This window comes from Cupressus sempervirens, chromosome 2, assembly GCF_028749045.1.
Source record: "Cupressus sempervirens isolate cs-2001-9-10 chromosome 2, ASM2874904v1, whole genome shotgun sequence".
Lineage (NCBI taxonomy): Eukaryota > Viridiplantae > Streptophyta > Pinopsida > Cupressales > Cupressaceae > Cupressus > Cupressus sempervirens.
The window spans coordinates 31,702,957-31,728,542 of NC_143119.1; the positions used below are offsets into that span (position 1 = coordinate 31,702,957).

The following is a 25,586-nucleotide window of genomic DNA, read 5'->3' on the forward strand; positions in this document are numbered from 1 at the left end:
GGAGAAATTTATTCATGTGTAACATGAGAGCTAGAGAAGCTCTACTATCAACTCTTCCTAAGAATGAATATAGTCAAGTAAATTCATTTCAAACATCCCATGAAATTTGGAAAGTATTAGAACATACTTTTGAAGGTGATACACATGCAAAAAGAATGAGATTGCAGAATTGGATATGTGTATTTCAAGATGCTAAGATGATGGAAGATGAATCTATAAGAAGTTATTCTAGTAGAGTATCAAAAACTGTTGCAAAAATTTGGTCTCTTGGTGGAACCAAGGGAAAAGGTGAATTAGTATGGAAGATCTAGAAAATTTTGACGCCACCATTCAACAAAGTAGCTCAGATGATTCAACTAGTAATTCCTACACTATGGATTTCACAAAAGAAATGTTGCTTGGAAGATTAGAATCTATAGAAGTAGATATGTGACAGTCTGGAGATCTAGCAAGAGTTGAAACAACTTTCAGTGCCCTGAACATTTAACCTAATTAAGGAGTGTAAGCACATGTGGAGATTTTTTTGGTAGTAGCAGATATGAGGAAGACAAGAAAATTGAGGAACGTATAGCCCTTCTTGTGAGAAGAGAAAAATATGGTAAGAAAATATTTAAATGTTGGACTCGTGGTGAAATTGGTCATTATGCATCTAAAGGTCCTAAAAGAGAGAAAAAGTAGGGGGGTTATATGATCTTTCTATTATGGGGGAGTATGTTCTTAAATCTTGAAATAGATAAAAGACAAATACTAACCTTAAATCTAGAAAATTTTATTTTCTTATGTCTGTATGTAGTTTCTAGAAAATTTGCAACTCATTCTGGACTAGAAATATTGAGATGGAGAAAACCTAGAAATCTTTTGTCTTGTTGAAGGGAGGTCAACCTTGACCCTGTTGGCAAGGCACAATCTTACCCCAGGGCACAATTGTACCTCAAAAAGTCAACCTTGACCTGCACTATTCTAAAGAAATTTATGTACAAGGATCTCGCAAGTTCAACGAAAAGGGTATCTGAATCTGCTCTCCAATTAGCTGTTTCACACATGTATCTACATGAAAAATGGTTTTTTTTTTTTGGATGAGGTGTTTGCCTCAATCAAACCTCAAATTGAAATCAACCCTAATAATGAAATTGAAATAGAGGATGCTAGCAAGTAGTAGAAGTAAATCTAATAATGAAGCTATGATATTCAATAGATATGCAATTGTATTTGAAATGTAAACAAGTATATTGATATGAAAGCTTGAACATAACATTAACAAATGTAAATCAAAAACCTCCATGATTGTATGCTAGGAGTCCACTTTGAAAGAAGTATGAATAGATCTTGAAAATGAACAAAGGATCTTGAAGGAAGATCACACCATCATGATGGCTAGATGTAGGGTTTTGAATGATGAATCTTGAATGCTTCAATCCATGGTCTTCAATGGACAACTTGAATTCTTCAATGATAGAATGCTTGCTCACTTGAAAAGTAGGTAGTTGCTCATAGATAATAGATGCGCTCATGAAAAAGATAGAAGTCAAAATCAAGGAAGAAGGCTTCCTTATATAGAGATCTAGGTTGCAAACTCCTAGAGAAGGCTGACATAGGAGCATTAAATCTCATTTAACCTTAATCCCTAGGAGTAGACTTAGATTAAATGTAATTTAAGAATCTACCATTCTGAAACCTGAAATAACCGACCTGGAAGTGAGAAAAGAAACTTTTGGAAGCTCAAGATCCCAAAACTTCTAGAAATTGAAAATAGGACCTAGGGTCAAGGATGAGGTCAACCCTGCCCTAGATTAGGGTCAAGGTCTTCCTTGATCTAGGTCAAGTACAAGGTTGACCTTGTCCCAGAAGGTCATTCTTGACCCAAAGGCCAAAGTCCTCAATTTCATAGATCAGTTTGTCAGAAATAGGCTAGAAATAGAGAGAGAAAAGCATAATAGGGGGAAAACTACCAGATCCATGCAAAGACTCATTCAAGGTACTTGACATGACCCCAAACCACTGACTCAGAGAGCTACACACTCTTAACATGGAAGTGCTTCCATTTTAAGATGATAAAATGCCTAAAAAGGAAAGCAAAAAAAAAAGACATTTTGAATGACTTTAGACATATAGCATTATGTAATACTCTTTACAACGTACTGACAAAAGCTATAGCTAATGGACTCCAGATACATCTTCCTATTATTATTAGTGAGAAAAAACTAGGTTTTTTCTAGGAAGATCAATTTATTATGATATCATAATTTCCCAAGAAGCTATCCACTCCCTTCAGAAAATTGGAAATCTTAGAATGTTGATTGAATTGATTATTAGCATAGCATACAACAAGGTAGACTAACAATTTCTTTATAGATGCCTAGAAGCTTTTGGTTTCTTAAAATCTTGGATTAATTTAATCTTTGAGTTTATTTCTACTCCTAAGTTGTCAATTTAGGTTAATGGGTCTGTGGAAGGTTTTTTCTCTACCTTAAGAGGCTTAAGGTAGGTAGGCCCTATCTCTTCCTTCCTTTTTATAATTATTGTTGAATCTCTAGGTCGATCCATTTCTCATCTTTGAAATTCAAGTTCATTAAAGGGATTAAGCATAACTAGTAACTTGGATCCTACTACCCATCAACAATTTGTTGATGATAATATGTTATATGGGAAAGGGCATGCTTTGGAAGCTAGAGCCTTTAAAGGACTCTTAGATTCATATTATAAAGCTTCACAACAAGACATTAATCAAAATAAATATGAGATATGTTTTTCTTCAACACTAAATAAAACTTTGAAGAATAAATTTGCAAAATTATGAACTTTAAGAAAGGGACTTTTCCCTACAAATATCTTGGAGACCCCCTAGAATCTAGGGTTAGATCATCTAACCTTTGAGAATATCTTTTGGAAAGAACTCAATCTAAAATAAGGTCATGGAAAGGAAAATGGATTTCATTAGGAAGAAGGATTGTAATGCTCAAATTGGTCATTTCTACCCTCACCATCTTTAGGCTCCCCTTCCTAAAGTTGCATATTGGGAAACTTGTAAAGCCTTCAGAGATTTCCTCTGGAAAGGATCATCATGTAAAAAAAATTACTCCTTGTTTGCTTCAGATAATGTTTGCAAGCTCAAAGAGGAAGGTGGTTTTGGGATTAGAAACATGAAACATCAAGAGAAAGCCTCAAGGGAAAAGCGAATTTGGATAATGTTTAAACACCAACAATAAAAATGGGTAACAATCCATAATCACAATACTTGAAAATTGCAGATCAATCTTTTGCCCTTTGGGTTATAAATCCCCCAAAGGGATCTAGAATATGAAAATTTATACTAGATTGTAGACACATTATTCTAGAAAAAATAACTTGGAGTATAAAAGATGGGCATCGGGCTCAATTTTGGTTAGATTCTTGGGAGGGATACAAACATATTTGTGAGTTAGCTTGCTCTAATTAATAGTTTGACCCCTCCTTTAGTCCTTAGGTATCTATGTAAAGGACTATATTGAAGTCTTAATGGAGATTTTTTTCAAGGATGGAAATGAAATTTTTTCAAAGGCTTGGGGATTTCAGATGGGGAACGGGTTTACCTTGAAGAGACTCTACAAAAAACAATTTCTTTTAACTTGGGACCCAATGTCCTAGTTTGGGATGGCTCCAAAATTGGTAAATACAACACATAATATGGATATACCTTTCTCTATAACAAATAGTTAAGGCTTGGAATGGACCTCCCATTAACAATTTGTTGGGATAAATTATGCATTCCTAAACTTGGCTACTTCTCTTGGCTTCCTCTCCAAAATACAATCCTAACATTTGATAGGCTTAAGAAAAGAGGATTTGAAGGGCCTAGTATATGTCCTCTATGTGAGAAAGTGAAAGACTAATCACATATTTCTTAATTGTGATTATTCCTATCAATGTTGGATTTGGTTGCTAGATAGGTTGGGATTAAAACTAGCCTTTCCATCAACCTTCCAAAGTAATTTTTTTGCTTGACCACTACTAAAATTAAATTGACTTTAAGGGTTTGTGTATTACACCCCCCTCTATATTGATATGGAAATTATGGAGAGCAAGAAATATAAGGATTTCTAAAGCTAATAAGCTCACTAGTTGTCAATTAACTATTAAAATAGAAGTTGTGATGGTTGAAAATCCCAATACAAAAATTTCTCAAACGAGTTTGATCTTAAAATGACCTCTTGGGATGAGAAAATGAGACTAAAATGGGTGAGCTTAAAGATCCCTCTCCTTTATGGCCAAGGAAATTTTGAGATTGACAAAAGGAAATAATGTGTATAGGAACTACCCAAATTATGATGGTATAAATTTAATTTTGAGGGGGCTTCGCAAAGAAATCCAAGTATTCATGATTGTCGAGGTAATGAAGTTATTTTTTTAGCCAAACCTATAGGGATAGCATCTAATAATGATGCAAAATTCTCATCTTTAAATGAAGGACTTCTCCTTTGTTCTAAAATAAGGGTTGAAAATGTGGAAATTGAAGGAGACTTAACTATAATTATTGATATACTCTAGAAATGGGTTATGCCTAATAGGCAATTTGATTATGTTTTAGCTAGAGTTGGTTATATTTTAAAGAGATTCAAAAAAAAGCTATTAACCATATATAGGGAAGGCAACCATAGAGGGGATGAATTGGCTAATAAAGTGGTTAATGGGATAGTATTGAGCAATTTTAATTAGGTAGGTTTACCATTCATTATTTTTCCTTTTAAAACATTTCTTTGGCTAGTAATGAGGTTGTCAGAACTCTTGTACTTTTCTAACTACGATCGTAAAGGAAGGATTTTTAAAAATTTTGTTTTTGTTTTTTTTTTTTTTTTAGATGGATATCTATACTACCAGATTTCTCGCTCATGTTTTTCCTTTCAATCTCTCATCTTTCGAGGTCTTAAATGATTATTCCTTCTCTTTTAACCCCTTATTAAGGAATGATGGTTTCACCGCTAGCTTTCATGCCTTATCTTCCTTATGCATTTGTAGCAATTGTTAGCAATTGTTGTTGTCGTGTCCCCTCCACTTGAGCTTCATCTTGTTTTTCTATGTTTTCTATGGAGATTCCTATTAAGCTTTGTAGTCTAAATAAGAAAATGGCCTTTGACAATGATATCACTATAGATAGGATTCGCCAAAAATTTAATGTTCATAATAAGGTGATTTGGAGATATCTCCTAAAAATCTTAAGGGATTAGTTTGTCCATTGCAAAGATCATTGTCAAAATAACATAGATATTCCTGCAATGTTGATAGTGGTAGTTATGTACCTTTTTAATGACAAAGATGACATTGTTAAGCTTTGTATGAAGTTTTGTATTGATGAAAACTTGATAGATTTAGATATTGCCTTGCTTAACATTAGGGGAGATTTTACAAACCCTCAAGCTTCTAACTATGGAGTTTTGCTAAGAAAGCAATTGGGTCCCACCTACCCCATTTTGTTTTTTGAAGACTTAGATGGCTTATGGGCTCAGTAGGCTTTTCTAAAAGGAAAAGTGTAGTTCATCATGATTTTCTTTGATGTTTATAACCCCATTGAAGAAAATTGGTTGGACATTTATATTGAAGCTCAAGGATCGGCCCAAGACGCAACATATGCTATGGAAATTGCAGACTTCAAAGAAGTTATTGGCCTCATGAGCTAAGAGGAAGTGTTATTTTATTTTGCCTCTACAAACATATATCATAGTGAACTTTGTTTATAAATAATTTTTGTATGTAAATAGGTATGAACTTGCAAAAATGCTTTAGCAATATTAGAACATTAAAACTTAATTTTTTTTTAATATAACTGAATATGGTGAAATGTAGTTGGTGGCCTTCTTTTTTCCAACTTTGGTTATTTCTAAATATACAAAAAGTGGGGGTTTATTCTTATGTTGTTAATGATGATACTCTTCTCTCATATCCACTCAACTTTTAATGAATGAAAATAGTTGGGAGGGTATCACTCTTAATAATATGAGAAGGAAATTCCTGCCTAATGTGTTTAAGCATTGCAATGATTGGTCTTCTTTGAAAATTTGTAGCCCGATTAGGAATCTTCTTTTTGATGGGTATGTTATCATCTTTTATGAATTTCTATTGTCAAATTTTCTAATATCGCTTTGAGAAGGTTTATGTTAGCAACAAAGGTTGGGACTATTGGAATTATCTCACTTCACATTTCTATTCGAAAAATATGCATTCTAAATTTTATTTCTTGACAATCAGATGCAAGCATTTTTATCACTCCCAAAGACTAGAGGTTCTTTTGAGTTAATGTAAGATGTTTAATGAGTTTTTAAATGATTGATTTGTCACTTGCTCCAGGTAACTTATATTCCACTTCAACTATGAACATAATAGTCTGTTAATTGTTCTCCATTAAGTTAACCTGGGTAAGTAAGATTGATCTACGATTTAATGATAAATTGGGTAAGATTGATTGATCTACGATTTAATGATAAATTCTAGGATCTGATCAAATTGTAGAAGGTTATTCTATGATGCTGTTGAGGATGCTCCTCTGCCATTTTCATTCTAGCATAACAGAGGATGAAAGTAGCAAGGGAATTCCCTTTAAAGTTATAAGGATAAACCTCATTCCTCGTGTCTTAAGTTCTTAATAACTACTACATTTGGTGACGATTTCCAACGGTCATTCATCATAATTTTGACGACAAATGATTGGAACGTCACCCAACTAGGTTGTAGGTCACATTTCCTTGCGACTTCCGACGAGAAGTATTCCCATCAAAATGTTGACCATAGCAGCTAGTTGTCAAAATTGTAAGGTTGTTGCAATTTCAAAAATGTCAGTCGTTGGAATACAACTATCAAGGCAGACTTTAGCTGGCAAGGTACCGATGGGGTGTCCTTGGAATTGCGACCTCTTGTCGGACCAAAAATGAGATGTCTATCAAAGATGAAATATTATGACCGACAAGCCACTCGTTGAATGTCCAAAAGGATCCCATCGTGATTCTGACGAGTAGACGCCAAATTGCCTGACATGAATGTCGTTGTATGTATAAAGATTTTGGTTTAATACGACGTTTTCTATGTTCTTTTAGAGCAATTTATATTTGGCTCTCCCAACCTCGGGTAAGAAGTGTTTCTAGTGTTGAGGTTGATCTTGTGGTTTTGGACTCCTTGGGCTATCCAAGATTACAAGTTTTGATGGTTTTACAAGTGTGGGGTAAACTATGTTACTCTCTGTAAGAGTGGTCTTTCCAAATATATATAAACTCATCACTGGTCATAAAAATATTATTTTCGGAAGTTAATTAAAGAAGGAATATTTGCTCTTAAGACTAATTGTAGATGGGCCAAAACATCCATGTGCCTCTTTATTTGGGTAATAAGAGATTTCTTTGTAGATTCATAAAGGTATATTCTTCCTATACTATGACTGAGGTCACCTATCTTCACTTTAGATATGGATCAATTTGGGGTAATTTATCCTTCTTATGGCCCTTTTATCCTTATTTCTAACCTATGCTTAGAAGGTTGTTGAGGTGGGGTATGTAGCGCACTATCCTTGCTATATGGTATTGGTTAAAATTTGAATGGGGTTTCCTTACGTAAAACTAGATGATCAATCAATTAGCTGGAAAGTTTGTCCTTCTTGTGGTTATTTTACCTCTACTACTAATCCTCGGTCTAGTGGTTAAGTAGGTGGTCCATGCAAATTTTTCAGAAATCTAACTAGCTTGACAAGTTTGGTTGAGCATATGGAAGGCAGGAGTCCAAGTAAGTATATATTTAAAGATTTTGACTGCATGTTCAAACAATCAATGGAATGGCTTGTTAAAAAGCCTTTAATGTTATTAACAATTTAGTGTTGCTTATTTATAAAACTAGATATGCAATGATAATTGAAAGATTATCAATTTAATGATGTTTAGATATAAAATTGGATATGTAATGATAGAAACAATGTTTTTGTCAATAGATCTATTTTCTAGACTAAGTCTTGGGCAAAGACTGGACGTTTTCTTTAATCGTTTTTTCCTACCAAGTTGTAATTGTATTTTTCTTTTATTTAATAAATAAAAACTTGGACTTTGACCTCTTACCAATAAAAAAATAGAAAATAATTCTTGTTAGAATTAGACAAATTATTTAAATTTTTTGATTATTCCCCATTTCAAAACAATGGAATATTCTTCTCAAATTAATAAAATATATTATTTATTTATTTAGTCCACATGAACATTTAATTTTTGTTAATTAACATAGCCATTTATTCAAGCATCACCTCAATAAATTCATTTAACTATTCAATCTTTTGTCCAATCAATATTCATATATCAATCGCATAAGTTAACTTATAACCAATCAATTTTGTGAGGCTCCTCATCTTTTGACAATCAATCTAAAATATTTGCAAAATAAACTTACTCTCAATCAATCAAGTCCACTCAATGTGAATCAATCTCCTTCAATTTGAAACATCTATTCAAAAATATGAATTCTATGTTTGGCAATGAGAATACAAGTGGAATAGACATACGTAAATTCTTAAAAAATTTAATTCTTTGTTTGGGTCACCAAATTAGAATTGGGAATAGGAATACATATTCCAATTTGGCCAAAAAACAAGCATTTTTTATTCCACCTAAGTAGGTGGAATTAGAATACGTATTCCTATTCCTATTTTATTTTTTTATAAAACATAATATTTTCAGGTTTGTGCTCAAGTTTTCATGCATTATTTTGGTCTTTGTCATTTTCTTTTGCATCAAACCAAGGAATTTTTCATGGGCTTTTTCTCTAAGCCATGCCAACCCTTTCCTACAACGCATCATAGTGATATTCATCCACAATTGACTTGCGTTTCCACAATGAATCTGAGAGTTGATCCCGCGACTGCGGCCTGCCAAATAAATATCACAGATTTGCAAAATGTCGCAAAACACTTACAAATTTGTCAAGAGGACAATATTTCTTCGTGCAACTGAAATTCATCGTCGTATTTCTTTGCAAGAGCCCCACAATCGTAGAAATTAATGTCAAACAAAGGTTTGGGATTGCCATCAAATTTCTTGGTTCCAAATTTTCAATTTTGTCTAACCAAACAGATAATAGGAATACATATTCTCATTTTCTATTCTAGAATAACAATTCCAAAATACATATTCTTATTCTGATATTCTTATTCCCACATCCAAATGGACCCTAAAGGAACCTTATTCATTATTTCTTTAACCATGTTTCTTGAATCTATGTTATCAAACAATGAATTTAAGAGCCCAACAACACAAAGAATAAAAAATCAAGAGATATTCATGTGATGTTGAGTGCATTTGGTTACTATTGCATTATCAAATATGTTTTGCATTTAATTTTTTGTTTTATTTCTCTCCAAAAATGTGGGTAGTTATTGTATTGAGTAGAACCTTTTACAGTTAGCTTTGCTGATCTCTTTACAATAAATGTTAATTCCTCTTTGCATGTAACTCATTTTTGTGATCTCCCTCAATTACCAATTAGTATTACAAAAGCATCTCTTATTGTTGTACCTTGTTTTTAGGTCTCTTATGCTCACTGAAAAGAAACTCAACATCATTTAATTTTAGAATTGATGTACCTTGTTTTTACTTCTCTTGTGCTCACTGAAAAGAAACTCTAACATCATTTAATTTTAGAATTTTTCTTTTACCAATACCAAGTTGCTTGTAGTCATAACAACTCCTGCATTGAGTAGAACCTTAATGTTTAGCTCCTCTTTCCCCCTTGTACATTTAACTCATTTTTGTGATCTCCCTCTATTACCAATTACTAAAGCATCTCATTGATGTACCTTTGTTTTTACTTCTCTTGTGCTCACTGAAAAGAAACCCAACATCATTTAATTTTGCAATTTTCCTTTTACCAATACTAAGTTGCTTGTAGTCTTAACAAATCCTGCTTATCTATCAGCTGAAGAGCACGACAGTATAATTGTTTTGATCTCATCGTCCAAACTGACGCTCAGATAAATTAATCGACTAATCAAGATATTAGGCTCGTTCCAGGGAAATGTAATGTTGCCACCTACCCTCATTTTCGAAGTGCACAAATGTCTTCCCAAGGAATACCTTATTTAATGACAAAGCCATTTCATACATTATAAAAAGCGATCCCACAATCCTTTGATGCTCTTGTTTGTCGAGGCTAAAAATAAACATTGTTGAATAGAGAGAATAATGCGCACCCTTGTTTTCCTATCTGTTTATTTCTATGTTCATCGGACATTAGAACAAATTTATCAATTTTTTCCTTCCAAGCCACTCGAGAGATCCTTTTGAAATAGGGAAGCTTCAGCTTACACATTCCAAAGTTTTGTCGAAGCAATTTACCAATTCTTCATCTGAATATTTCCATTTGTTTCTTTGGCAAATGGTTTTACCAATTTTCTTAAGCTCTTCTGCCAATTATTAAGAGAACTTTGCGATGTATACCTGGAGCAAATTAAACCAAGGAACAATAGTGCACACAATTTATTTATTTTAAAGAAAAAATTTAGCTACATCCACAAGAAAAGCAGGCTTGGCTTTCTATTTTTATTAATTTGTAGCAAATGCTTTAAATTATCATCAGAAAAGATCTTGCCACAGCTTTTATTAAGGCCATTGAAAATATTCAAAAAAAGCATGGGAATGTGAAGAGTTGGGAATATTGGAAGTGTGCTGATTGACCTTCAAAAACATGTAGTGGGCATATGTGAAGAGACCATGTGAATTTTTGCTTTGAAATTGGCCAGGTCTAGCAATTAAACTCGTGATTTTTTTTTTTGTGAGGAAGTACGCATTTTGAAGCGAGTCAAATAGCAAGCAAAGAAAGCTCAAACCAACCCTTTCTTGCAACGAACACTAAATTGAACTTTATCAAAACAGAGCTTGGCGAAGTGGGAATGGATGCACAGAATAGGTCAAAGACAACCAATTTTTGTATTACTTTCACCCGTTGGGCAGAGTCACATAGAACTCTGTACAGGGATTTGATTCACCCCTCTGGCAAGAGATAACTGAGCACGGCAACTCTTTGTTAGAGGAAAAAAACTATCAAGATTATCACAAGTGTTGGAAGGGATGGATAAAGAGAGATTTAGTGGGGTACGCAAGGGAGTTCAAACTGGCAGCTGATGAACATCGATGGTATTGGCCTACAAGTTTATTTGTGGTTGCAAACCGTTTAGTTTAGATGATGTTTGTTCTTGTTTTGTTAAATTCTAGGGTTGCAACAACATTTATAGATGACACAGGAGGCGGTTGAGCCACGTCACGTATCCTGCAAGGGACGCTGACCCACTGCCAACATGTTTACCTCCTCCAGTTTTGTAAGCAAATAGATTCCTTGAGCAGTGGCATGCAGTGTACAGCAGGAGCTGTTTTGCAAGGATTTTTATCCATTGTTTATTACACAAGCTTTTATACCTCTGGAGAGACACCATTAAAGAAAAATGGTATTAAAGCAATAAATTGAATGGCATATCTATTCAATTACAAATGCAAATAGCAAGTTTGTTAAGCCATGATTTTTTGAATGTGACGATTGGATCTCAATCTGAAGAAAGCATATTCAAGTCAACAAAGATAACTTTTATTGAGCAGTACACACTTAACTGAAGAGCTTGGGTTGATGCTTTACAATTTTGCCTGCTTAAATACTTAATTGAAATGCAAGACTGTTTGTGCCCTCCAATAGCAGGATCTTCACAACATGAAAATTAGTTATGTAGATGGAAACACTAATTTGCAGTTATATTTTACTATGCTGAACCTTGTTTTGTATTCATCGTGTTCTTCCGAGCTCTTACTAACCAAAGGTCTCAAGAAGAGGCCTAATTCCATCATCAAACATTGAAATGCACTCTTAAATTGGCAAATTCTCTTTACCTCCTCTGACTTAGTCCAACAAAATTTTCAGCTCCAACAAATAAATGTTGCTACAAGAAACGAAAAATTATAAGGGAACTTTCATTGATAGATTTCCATGCTGAAAATAATACAACTGAAATAACAGAGATGCTGCATGTGGAACCACAAATTGTCAGTAGACAGGAGCAAGGCATAGAGCATGGTCTCTTCTGATGACTGATTGGAGCCCAACAAAATCGCGCACTACTGAGCATTTTGAGATGTTTCACCAGTAACACCCAAGTATTAGATTGCCGAAGTGATAAAATAACAATTTCTAGAGAACAGTCTGCAGTATTGTCCTCGAATATAATGAGTTGATTACAGTATAGTGTTTACATATTTTACAGTATAGTAATGTATTGAATAAACTAAATTGCTCACTGTTACAAATATGAAAATTTACTTAAAAGGGTCTGAACTGACACCTTACTAGGTAAGGTCGGTCAAATACAAATATAATACACAAACCCCACACATGCACTGGAATCTTATACTGACGTCTTGCAAGACTCAATAACTTCTGTGACGCTGGCATGGGTTTCTGATGAAATCATATTCAGTGACAGATGAAATGCCTGCATAGAGCCACAACACAGTCAACTAAAAAGAAGTTTAATAGAAAACATTTATTCAACTTCTTTAGGTAACCTGATTCCTTGTTCTATTACACAATCAAGTTAACAAAGATAATAAAAACCATTTTTTTTCTGAATAAACTTTATATGCAAACTAGATTGCATGGATTAACTATATAGTGGAACATTACTAGTAGCTAGAACAAATGCAAAACCTTTTATCCAATATTCATAGGTATTTGTGTAGATAAAGTGCCTGAGAGAGAAGGCTAATCAAAGGGGGGAAAACTTACCACAAATCTCTCCAACACAGGAACAAGAACCTTCAAATTACGACCAGGTAGGCAAAGAGCTATAGCTTGGCGTGCATTTTTGCTATTTATAAAAGCATCACCACACCATGTGAACCAGCATATTCAGATTGTTAAATAGAAAGTAATAGAACTCATCATGAAAGCGATGTGAACTATAAAAATAAATAAGCTTGTGCTAACCTCTCTTTTGACAAGAAACCAAGGAGGAGAGCTGCATATGCTTCCACTATCATGTTTTCTGCTTCACGTTGGCCTTGCTTTATAGCAACTTCATCATTTGACTATCAATTAAATCAGAAAATCTGTTAGTCTACCTTTACATTGATGAGATCAACTAATAAATCCTAGAAACAAGAAACTTGTGCTCTAAGAAAACAAGAATTATCATTCTTCAGATCTGCCAAAAATAGGCTATAATTTCCACAGTAAACACATAGCATTCAAGAAACTTGTGCTCTAATGGAAAACAAGAATAATCATTCTTCAGATCTGCCAAAAATAGGCTATAATTTCCACAGTAAACACGTAGCATTTCACACACATCAGAAAACTTGACATTTGTAGGGAAAATAGATGTGAAGCAATACAAAACAGCTGGTTTTAAATGAGGCTAATGCCTCCATTATCCCAAACAATTTCTGTTACCATTTAATCACATGCATAAGTTTCTCATTCGCCTGCCTACCTCCATTACTAAACTTCCTCCACCTTCAGCTGCCTCACCAGCTCCTTGTTTGGTCAAAAATATTGAGCAAAGCAATGGAATTACAGCCCTGCGACATTCTCTCACCTCAAAATCTCCGACAGTGCTTCGAGGCAAAATGACACTCGATGCAGCAAGGCGTGCCCTGCAACACAATTTCTAGTTAGACCCATATAATCAAAAACTGACGAAGCAAGTGGCTAAAATCATATAGAGCATATATATCCATTTCCATATCTAAATCAATATGTTAGAGCTCCTTGAACAGATGACAAACTTCCAATTCATACTGCAGCATAAATACTTAGTCTATTTCTAATTTTATAATGTTTGAATTAAAGACCAGCATCTACAGAAAATATTAGTACATTCAAAGACTGAAACAATTTTTGAAAACTCAGACTCAGTGTGGACATACCAGGCCTTGGGACTTGGCAAAAAAACTGTAGTTGTACAAAATAAAAATAAAAAGAGACTTAATACATTTGGAGAAATTAAATCTTAATTACTATGGCTGCTGCCCCTGCTATAGGACCTTTCCCCTCTGACCATATGGACCATCCCGCTCCTAATGCTGCTGCTTCTGCTTTGCACCATGTTTTGTCTGTCACTGCTAAGCTTCTTCAGCACTCTGGCCGCTGTGCTGACGGCTGCCTTAGTGGAGTTTCTTTCACTGGGGAGCCTAAGGATAGCATCACTGGGTCAGTTGTCTGACAGGGGAGGAAGAATAGCTCTTCAAACTCTCACACATATTCTATTGTGGTGTGAGTTTGGCCTTTCATTTGAAGGGCTCCTACCCTTGGTGCTTTGTGTTTCGGGTTTCCTTTTCTAGACACCATCTGTTGTGCTATCTATGTGGTATTGATAGCCTTATTTTTCACCTTCGGACCTTGTTTTTTAAGGGTCCAGCCCCTTTTGTTAGGCTACTTAAAATTATCAAAAACATAAAAACCTAATTTAACCATCAATTTGTTAGAATTCAAACACTATGTTTACCGTACAGAGTAAAAGCTTAACACATGTGTAGCACGATTCAACTTAGAACAGATACTTTATTCATATATGCACTTGCTGATTACAATCCGAATACAATGACTACAATGATCACAATGATTACAACTGATGATTCCAAAGTCCATCTCGGACGTGTAAATATACCTTTCCGAAAGGGTGACTCAAGTGTCACGTGCCCGTTCAAATACTACTCTACCCATCCGTGTCCTCAACTCATTTATCTCCATCCGTAACTTGTAGACCTGTTCTTTCCTGATCTTCAGCTCTGCTTCTGCTTCCATCTGAAGCTCAAAGGCTGACTGCATCATCTCTCTGACTTCTCCCAACTCCTTTTCCTTTTCTGCTGCCATCTTTTCTTTTTCTGCTAACAAGGCTGTCCTCTCGGATTGCCAGGCCGCCCTCTCAGATTCCCAAGCTGCCCTCTCTGAAGCTAACCTGGCAGCTAACTCCTTGTAAGGAAACTTGGCAATAAAGAATATAACCATTTCCACATAACCCATAATAGATCTAAAATAAACACGGAATTAAAATCCACATGCAAGAGAATAGACAACATACCCATAAAATGTGACACAAGATATACCCTGGGAAACCCTCATCGAGGGAAAAACCCAGCCTCCAAAAGCATCCATCATCATGTATTATTCAGCAAAAAATACCATTGCCATACAACCATGGAAGCCTTCATGGCCATAGCCACAACCGAGCAAACTATGTGAACAAGCATGAATCCACACATCCCATGCCATGCTTTCAACCTTCACAAATGCTCCCTTGGCTAACCTGTCAAGCCTTGTCCCGCTCGACTCTTGCCTTTTGTCTTTTCCTTGTCACTCTCTCTCTCTTTTTCTCTCTACAACAACTACCCTTGTGGCTACTTATATAGTAGCAAGTCCCACAAAACCACCAAGTGGTATTACATAAACCATGTGCTAAAACCATGTGCTACCTAACCCACTGACCCCACATTTAATATTGGACATTTAATTCTTTTCTCCAATATTAAATAATTACATCAAATATTATCACAATGTTACAATACAACTCATCAAGAATATTCCATGGGAATCTTTACATGTTGCACGTCCATCTAGGTACAACATTACATAATAAAAATAAAATAATAAAATAACAATATTATGCAATGTGTGCAACACCCATTATCTCAACACTCCTCCCGAGCTCTTTCAGCTGCTGCCTGATCCGCCTAACTCCTCCGAAGAGTGTAGTACGCCTCCCTGTATAACATTGCTATCTCATGAATCAGCGCCTCTACTCGGCTCTCCATCTCAGGGTCTCTCGTCATGGACTAGTCCTGCTGCATCTCCGTGGTCTCCACAACTGGCCATCCTCTCTCCTCAAAACAAACTTTAAATTCAACTGAACATCCCAACCTCATGAAGGATAGGGCTCCCTCCAGCTCCTTCACGACTGACTCCAATGCCTGAGTCTTAGCCGAAGCTAACACCTGGCGAGCCCGAGCTACTAGAGCTGCGACATCATCAAGAAAAACTGCCTTTGTCATCACTGTCTCTTGCGCTACTGGGTGTTCCTGCTGTGTACCCATAGCCCTCTCCACAGCCTTCGCCATACGCTCAACAGCGCTACGCGGTACTCCCTCACTCTGTGCCTACCCAACCTCCTGTAATGGGTTCTCCGAAACTGCTTCCCATGTGGGTGTCGGCAAGTAGGTCACTCGAGGTGCGAGGGTTTGGTGGAACTTTGTACTCAAGAAAGCATTCAGCCTCTAGGATCGACTCTATCTCGCTCCGGTGATGCCAACAAGGTCGTATCCACTGTGACCACCACATCAGAACCTACTACATCCAATCGGACACCTGATGCCCCCAACTCTTCACCTGTCGCTACTTCCATCACCCCTGTCTCTGTGTCTATCTCCATGTTAGGTACCAAAGTCTCTCCTACTATATCTGGTAGTCTCTCGAGCCGGCTCCATCGGTACCTCTGGGGCTGCTATCTCCGTCGGTGTCGAATGTGACTCCTTTACAGCTCATGTCTCTACGGTGGGCTGCGTCGTAGCTAAAACTGGTGTCATCACCATCGGCTGCCTAAGCTGTCCAAACCCTGGGATACCATGTATGCCTACAGTAATCAAGTGTGTCATGGTCGAAAGCACAGGGCGCGAAAATCTCAAAGGCATAGCCGTGATCACCAAGGCGTAGCAGTCGTCGTAGTATAGTGGTGAGTATTCCCGCCTATCACACGTGTAACACGATTCAACTCAAAACAGATACTTTATTCATATATGCACTTGCTGATTACAATCTGAATACAATGACTACAATGATCACAATGATTACTATTGTCCTGCATTTTGTCACCACAAAAAGTAGGTAACAGTACAAAACTTTTCCAAATTAGTTTCGCATTTCTCTGAGTTTATTTCATTATTTAATTGGTTAGTATTGATCAACCAATCAATACCAATTGATACAATAAATCTTTTTATTGAAGGCCTTCGTCAAGTTTTTTTTTTTTTTTTTTTTGCTTTTTGTTGAGTCTTTGCTTGATTTTTGAAGCCTTCAAAGTCCATTTTTTGCTTTTGAGTTTGCGTTTGTTTGTTTCTAGTCCTTTGGTTTTGCTCATGTCATGCCTTTCGTTTTCCCTTTAGACTCGGTCTAACCTAGAGGTCAATCGGAGTTGTCAGTCAAGAGATATGGTCATTTTAGGTGCAACAGCACGAATTAAAAATATGATATTATATTTTCATTTTGACATTCACTTTTTTAAAATATAACATTTTACTCACTTTTTGTTATGTTTTGAAGTTACTTTTCATTTAAATTTATAACTTAAAGTGACTATAGTGCACTTTATGTTATAATTTTAAGTTGAGTTACTTTTTAATTTTTCACTTAAAGTGACTATAGAACTATGTAGTTACTTTTTAAATTTTTTATTTTTAAATCAAATACTTATATAAATGTCACTTTAATATAATGTTTATGTATTATATTGATTAATATGATGCATAAATGTTATTTTTGACCCATATTGATGACATTTTTATAAAATTAAGTGAAATACATAACTTAAATGCCTCAAAGTGGACTTTTTATGTGCAAATGCATATAAAAATCTATAAAAAGTGGAAACTTTTCATGCTATTGCACCTAAAAAATTCACTTTGAGGGTACTTTTCATGTCATTACATCAAAAGCTTGTAAAAGTGGACCTTTTTGATGCAATGACATGAAAATTTAAGTTTTTATACTTGTGCATCAAAAAAGTGAGACATTTTAAAATATGTAAGTGACTCCAAAAAGTGAGATTTTAGAGTCTTACACATTTTAAAATATGCAATGAGTCTCAAAAAATGAGATTATGTCTCAAGACATATTTTAAAACATGTAATGGACTCTAAAAGGTCCTCTTTTGCCTTCCAACATGTTTTAAAATATGTAATGAACATAAAAATGTCCTATTATGTGAAGAAAACATGTTTTTGCTCCAAAAACCTCCTATTTTGATCATAAATTTTAATTTTCTCCATGGATTTGGATGAAATCAGTTGCATTCAAAACATTTTGGAGAGGTGATCATTTTTCCCTCATCAAAAATCAGTTTACTGCACCTAAAAATGTGTTCAAAACTCCCAAGCTAGAGCACAATTTTGCAAAAAACTACATAAATCTTCAAATTTGGAACATGTTTTTGTTTGGAATCAAATCGTTTTGACCTTATTTGCTGATTCATTACATTGTGATCATTATTTTGGTGTTAAAACACCAAATCATTTTTGCTTGGAGAAACACGTTTTGCTTAGAATGCCCGGAAAATTGGGGTTTTACTTCACTTTTATGTCTTTTAAAGCAACTTTTTTGCATTTGGATCTATGTATATCCATTTGGGGAAGTTGTTTTGCATTCACAAGTCAAAAATGACTCAAAAACATGCAGTTTTTTGCCACGTTTTTGCAAAAACGGCCCAGATTTTTGAATAAAAAAGTCATGTTTTTGTTCAAAAAACTCAAAAAATTGCATTTTCAACCCATACATTTGATCAAAAGGGATTGTTTTTGAGTTTTAAATGCATGATATTGTTTTTGGAAACCATTTATTTGGCACTTTCATGTCAAATCCGACCATTGAATGTCTATTACATGCAAGTGCGGAAAAAGTCAAAAGGTTGTTTGAAAATCCGGATTTAAGGGAGAATTGGTCTTAAGACTATAAAACTTGTTATTTTAGGCTTTCTCCTTCATTTTTGGCACTTAATCTTCATGTAAGTGAACCTCTTCTTTCATGCATTTTAATTCATGCTTATCTTTGCTGATTTTATGCATGAAATCGTTGAATGGATGCTATTTGTAAGAATCTTTGCCTTAGAATGTGCATTTTTCCTTTAAATAAGAATTTCTCCTTCATTTTGATGTTTTTTGGTTCTCCCTCAAGTTCCAAATTCGAATTTCATCTTTGGTGTGCATTGCATCTTGGCATGTTTTGAGTCGTTTTCAAAAGTATGTTGTTTTTCTTTTGTTTTGGTTTTGTGTTTTTGTTTGCCAGTTTTTTTCCATTTGGATAAGTTGCAAGTTTTTTTTTTTTCCCCCAAAAAACTTGTTTTTCCTTCATTACATGCGAAAGCGTTGTCATTTTTCACATTCCATTTCCATGTCATTACATCTCACATCTCATCCAACAAATGTGATTACATGTTTTTCACCATCATTTGCCATTCACACATGCATGTAATCTCATTTTCCACTTCCGTTTTCACCCATCTCACCTTTCATTTCCATTCACACGACAAGATTACACGAAATGTCTTACGTGTAATTGCATCTAAAAGGTCCAATTTTGACTAAAAGTCACTTTTTGAAAAGTCAAAAAGATGTCATTTTCTCCTCTCCATATGCATTCACACCTCCATGAGCAAATACATGTTTCTGTATCTTTCCATGCTTTCCATCTTAGCCTTCATCCGCATATGCATGTAAAGCGTATCTTTCACTCACACTTAAATCTCATTTGACCCTCCACCTTCCGTTACATGTTGCATTTACATGTAATCCATTTTCCGTGCAGTGACATCTTGAAAGCCCAAGTCACTTTTTGAAAATCGACAATCTCCATTTACACGCATTCCCATGCGTCAAGCACTTTACTTCAAAAGAAAAAGGGGAGTTAAAGGTGCTGATGGAAAGTTGTTTCGAGTGTACATCCGAACATCGTCAAAAAGGTTTTCAAAGTGTCAAAGACTCCAGTTTGTGCTAATCTACAAAAGAGAATTCACGACGACTTGAGCGAGAAAAGATGGATCACATCAAGTTTCCACATGATAATGAACAATTCATCAAAGAGAGCTAGAGGTTATCAAAAGACGCAACACTATGGTTATCAACATGAATGCAATAGTACAAGGTACAGGAACTCCCAATCCTGTTATCATCTGGGATTGCATAGTCAAGTACAAGGCCTTTCAGAATTGTTCTTTTCTCTTCTGTCTTCTTTCTTCTTTCATGTTTGTAGTTGGAGAAAAGCATTACATGAAAAGTGTAATTACATGTAATACGAGTTACATGTATGTAAAACGATGTAATGGTAGTTGCACGTGCAATTGCATGTAACCCTTTAGTTTCTGTAGTTAGACTTGGTCAAAGTTGGTTGAGTTGCTCCCACTTTTTTCTCCCCCTTTTTCTCAACTTCTTTGCCTATATAAAGGAGTGCCCCCCTCATTGTATCATCATCATTATCTTTATTCAAGAGAGCTCTGGAGAAATTGTGTCAGCAGAACTTTGTTTGTGTAGCACTATTTTGAGAGAAAGTGAATACAAAGGAGCATTTGAGACTTAACTTTGATTAAGTGAGATTGTTATTTGTGTGAATTGTAAGCTTTGTCTCTAATTCATTCAAGTTACCTTTGATTCGTACTATCTTTTGTCATTGATATTGTATCTTGTGATTAATAGAAAAGAGTTAAGAAACAATTGAATCCCGAGCTTTGACCAAGAACAATTGTGAAAATCCATAGCTATTAGCTTTGTTTGTAGCTTGGGTGTTTGTCTTAATTTGCAAAATAGTTAGATTGTTGTTACTTTTAGGATTCTTTGTGCCCTAATTGAAAAGATTTTACCACATAGAAGTACAACAAGACTTAGAGCCAAACTGGTACGTTTTGGCTAGCCTTTGAGTTAGTTAAAATTTATCAGTATCACTGTTTCTAACTCGTGATAGAAGTGTAATTAATGATTCACCTTGCCCATTATTCGCCTTACGAATAAGTGGATCCTTTCTTAAAAGTTAAGAAGAAAGGATAATAGTAACACCCTCTTTATAAATCTCTCAATTTCTTGCTTACCTTGAGTTGATCCAAAGAACAGTGAGAAGGGGGAGCCTTCCCTTTAAGGTAGGAGAGACTCTATCTCACATGTTGTGGCTGGTCATCCTATTTTGCGACTGAATTTTTACCCAAAACTGTTGGTTGCAAATATCCACCCAACAGTTACAACTGATGATTTCAAAGTCCATCTCGGACGTGTACATATACCTTTCCGAAGGGGTGACTCAAGCATCACACGCCCGTTCGGATACTACTCTACCCGTCGGCTACACTATACATTTTATCGACAACACACTACACGTCATATGATCTTCAAACACTCAATAGTAAAAATTTCACAAGTCCTGCTCAATAACTAGTGGAGGTTTGAGAGTGGAGATGCTAATCTATTTAAGGGAAAATTGATTAGTTGCACAAGATGATGTGTTGGGTGAAAATGGGTGAGCTTGGGCCATAAAGAAGGGTTTTTTGAATTTGTAAGCACCAAACCACACCCAGCCAGTTTTGAGAGCCCTCCAAAACTTGTGTGTCCAATGCTAGATTCTCTGAGTCCTTACTCTAAATTCTCACAAGTGCTTGCCAAAACTTGAGCAGACTCGCCAAGCGTGTTCACAGCAAGTTGACTAGGCCTCCTTCAGGAGTTGCAAGTTTTATTGAGTACTTGCAAAGTCCTTATATGCTTCTAGTTATTCTTCATGTATGGATAAGATCTCAGAATTTTTCAAGAATTCAAGGAATATGATATGACACATTTGATTTGCTAATAGGACTTTTGGGAGGTTGTGGTAGGGTTTGAGCCTCCTATCTGTAAAGTTTCTGCAAATTCTTTGAACTTTAGATCCGACTTCTGATTCAGTCTTGAATTGCTGAGAATGATATCTTAATATTCTGAATGTTCTGAAATGTTGAGGAAGTTGACAACATTGTTTAATGCAGATCCAATACCCTATAATCGATCTTGATTGAAGTAGAGTAACTCTGATTTACAATTTGCTGGATGAAGATGCTTGAAGGAGCAGACTTAATTTTGTTTGTGTGTCATTCAAAACTACATCACTATCCATCTAAATATCTAAACCAAGAGACTTCACCCTCAAAGGGCATGTTCCTGTCCTTGGTCAGCTTTCATAACCTTTCTCATAATCGGCGACTTTAAGACTTAGTTTAATATTAGTCACTAACTAACATATTGTGTTAGGTTAGTATTAATGCAAAAAAATCTGGAAAAGTCGCCGCCTCATAAAGGAAAGAATGAGAGTATATAGAACTATTCATAGACATCATATAGAATGAGAGTATATAGAACTATATTAATGATTCACCTTGCCCATTATTCGCCTTACGAATAAGTGGATCCTTTCTTAAAAGTTAAGAAGAAAGGATAATAGTAACACCCTCTTTATAAATCTCTCAATTTCTTGCTTACCTTGAGTTGATCCAAAGAACAGTGAGAAGGGGGAGCCTTCCCTTTAAGGTAGGAGAGACTCTATCTCACATGTTGTGGCTGGTCATCCTAATTTGCGACTGAATTTTTACCCAAAACTGTTGGTTGCAAATATCCACCCAACAGTTACAACTGATGATTTCAAAGTCCATCTCGGACGTGTACATATACCTTTCCGAAGGGGTGACTCAAGCATCACACGCCCGTTCGAATACTACTCTACCCGTCGGCTACACTATACATTTTATCGACAACACACTGCACGTCATATGATCTTCAAACACTCAATAGTAAAAATTTCACAAGTCCTACTCAATAACTAGTGGAGGTTTGAGAGTGGAGATGCTAATCTATTTAAGGGAAAATTGATTAGTTGCACAAGATGATGTGTTGGGTGAAAATGGGTGAGCTTGGGCCATAAAGAAGGGTTTTTTGAATTTGTAAGCACCAAACCACACCCAGCCAGTTTTGAGAGCCCTCCAAAACTTGTGTGTCCAATGCTAGATTCTCTGAGTCCTTACTCTAAATTCTCACAAGTGCTTGCCAAAACTTGAGCAGACTCGCCAAGCGTGTTCACAGCAAGTTGACTAGGCCTCCTTCAGGAGTTGCAAGTTTTATTGAGTACTTGCAAAGTCCTTATATGCTTCTAGTTATTCTTCATGTATGGATAAGATCTCAGAATTTTTCAAGAATTCAAGGAATATGATATGACACATTTGATTTGCTAATAGGACTTTTGGGAGGTTGTGGTAGGGTTTGAGCCTCCTATCTGTAAAGTTTCTGCAAATTCTTTGAACTTTAGATCCGACTTCTGATTCAGTCTTGAATTGCTGAGAATGATATCTTAATATTCTGAATGTTCTGAAATGTTGAGGAAGTTGACAACATTGTTTAATGCAGATCCAATACCCTATAATCGATCTTGATTGAAGTAGAGTAACTCTGATTTACAATTTGCTGGATGAAGATGCTTGAAGGAGCAGACTTAATTTTGTTTGTGTGTCATTCAAAACTACATCACTATCCATCTAAATATCTAAACCAAGAGACTTCACCCTCAAAGGGCATGTCCCTGTCCTTGGTCAGCTTTCATAACCTTTCTCATAATCGGCGACTTTAAGACTTAGTTTAATATTAGTCACTAACTAACATATTGTGTTAGGTTAGTATTAATGCAAAAAAATCTGGAAAAGTCGCCGCCTCATAAAGGAAAGAATGAGAGTATATAGAACTATTCATAGACATCTAGATTTAGAAGAATAAGTGCAACCTGCACTTATAGACCTGGAGATTATCATGTCAAATTCTTAACACTATCTTCTACAATCCCCTAACAACAACCTTTTGAATCTTCAATAATCATTAATGCCTTTCTTTATACCGGTTATTATTTCTTCTGCCTTTTCTAAGCATGAACTTGTTTCTTTGATGTCTTCCACTCAGTTTCTAGAATTACTTTGTTCCTTTCTCCAGCAGTACCCACCTTGGCACACTCAGCAACACTCTCATTGGTGCGCTCTACGATCTTATTTTCCTTGGAAAACTCGGAAAGATTTTCTTCTCTCCTCACATTTTGGGCTGGCCATAGTCACTTTGCTTGCAAATGTTGCTTCTTAATATCTCTTGTATTTTTCTTATCTCCTTTTGACACGGGCATTTTAGTTTGGGATTACATCCTTTATTGTTTCCCATGTCACCCAGCAACTATTCTATTGATCACATCTCTTCAAGAAGTCACTTTGGAATCTCTCCCCCTCACATTCTCCATCTCCTTGGTGCCTAACCCCCTCCCACATAGTAGACATCAAGAGGACAGTGTTGCAGATTTTCATGTACTTTTCATTTCCTGTTATGCCTGCTTTAAAAATCTTTAAGTTTGAAACTTTCCCTAATGTCTTTAATATAACCTAACTAGGATCCCAACAACTAAGTAATAAATCTGGGGAATATAGACTGAAGTTTGAAGCCCCAAGGATTTTCTGGGTGTTGGGGTTCATACCCCAAACTTAGTCACATCAAGGGAACAGGGATTAGATTTGGATAGAAGACATACTACTTCACAAAATATAAACAACATCACATAGCATATCATATATAAAACTCTAAAACATTTGTATTACTCACATCAATTCAGTACATCATATACATCCTTATATCTCCTTATATATCATGTTATGTCCCATTTCTCATAGGACTTAATAATGAATAATAATAATAGTAAAATTTAAAAATTAAAATAAATAAATAAGTAATAATCAATAAATTATGAGTTAAGTTTAATAAAAAGTTCAAGAGATATGCAATGAAGAGTAGTGACTTTATAACTAAGTTGTCACCTGGCTCAGGTTTGGATTTGGATTTGAGATTCAGATTTGAAATTGGATCAAAAAAAATTGGGGGTGGGTTTGGATTTGTTTTGGGTTCATATATATATGTCAGCAAATAAGTTCATTGACCACTATGCTTATAGTAAAGAAACATAGCAAAATACACCACCATATCAATGTTTCAGTTCAAAAATGATAATGTCACTATTAACAATCAGCAATAACTTATTAAAGACATGACTCCTCACCTCCAATTGAGAGATGTATATGAAACAAATTGAACAATCCAAGAGGATATAGGGGATAAGCAGTTCTAGTAATCAGACCAGAACTGAACCGATTTTAATCAACAAACAATCATACCTTAGTTCTTTGTGGGAAAAATATTAGGTCATCCAAATGGGGACATTAAAATGGTTTCAGCACATTGTTCCTGCCAGCCTGAGGTGATAGACAGCAAATTAGAAAGACAAATTTGTGATAATCGGAGCTATTTGTTGGTGTATTTTGTCATGTCCCCTCTTTCCCACTAGTTCTTTTTGCACCTGGTCAATCTATCTCCACATCTGGATAGATTAACAGCACTACCAGTAAGGATGCCTGCCAGTCACAAGGGAAGATTTGTCTTAAGTTCGTCATTTAATGTATTAAAGTACTTTAATAAAGTTACTTTATATTTTAATAAGGCATTCACTTTATAAAGTGACTTAAGTGACTAGAAGACGAAATTGGTATTTTATCCCACATCTCTTATTTCAACACTTTTCCCTCACTTCAAGGTTATAAATAAGAGACTCCGTCTTGGGAAAAGGGGCAACAAATGAATATGATAAACATTAAAGTTTGTATCAGGCAGTTGCTTTAATGTGACTGGTAACTCTAAGGACGAAACCCCTTGAGTTGTGTGAGCAAGTTGGACGTCACCCCAATACCTCATTTGGATTCAAAAGGCAATTTCTGGCAGAAATCGGCAAGGAGACCTGTGACATTGTTTTCAAGGTTGGAAGTAAGTTAT

At 35.4% G+C, this 25,586-nt stretch overlaps 2 protein-coding genes across 2 annotated transcripts in view; both read right to left on the reverse strand.

The window, feature by feature from the left end:
• Positions 1–11,928: 11,928 nt before the first annotated feature.
• LOC149570932 (WAPL (Wings apart-like protein regulation of heterochromatin) protein) overlaps positions 11,929–25,586 on the reverse strand; it is a 147,508-nt gene continuing 133,850 nt past the window's right edge. Inside the window, exons 11-14 of the mRNA XM_089812481.1 lie at positions 13,469–13,631; positions 12,964–13,064; positions 12,763–12,844; positions 11,929–12,469 (exon numbers count right to left, since the gene is read on the reverse strand). Coding sequence (XP_089668607.1) covers positions 12,383–12,469; positions 12,763–12,844; positions 12,964–13,064; positions 13,469–13,631 — 433 coding nt within the window. The 3' untranslated portion in view covers positions 11,929–12,382. The remainder of the gene's footprint in view (positions 12,470–12,762; positions 12,845–12,963; positions 13,065–13,468; positions 13,632–25,586) is intronic.
• On the reverse strand, positions 14,662–15,183 carry LOC149570933 (uncharacterized). The gene is made up of 2 exons (XM_089812275.1): positions 15,059–15,183; positions 14,662–14,935 (listed from the first exon to the last, which is right to left on the reverse strand). Exons 1-2 carry the CDS (start codon positions 15,136–15,138, stop codon positions 14,662–14,664), a joined length of 354 nt encoding a protein of 117 aa, XP_089668401.1. The 5' UTR covers positions 15,139–15,183.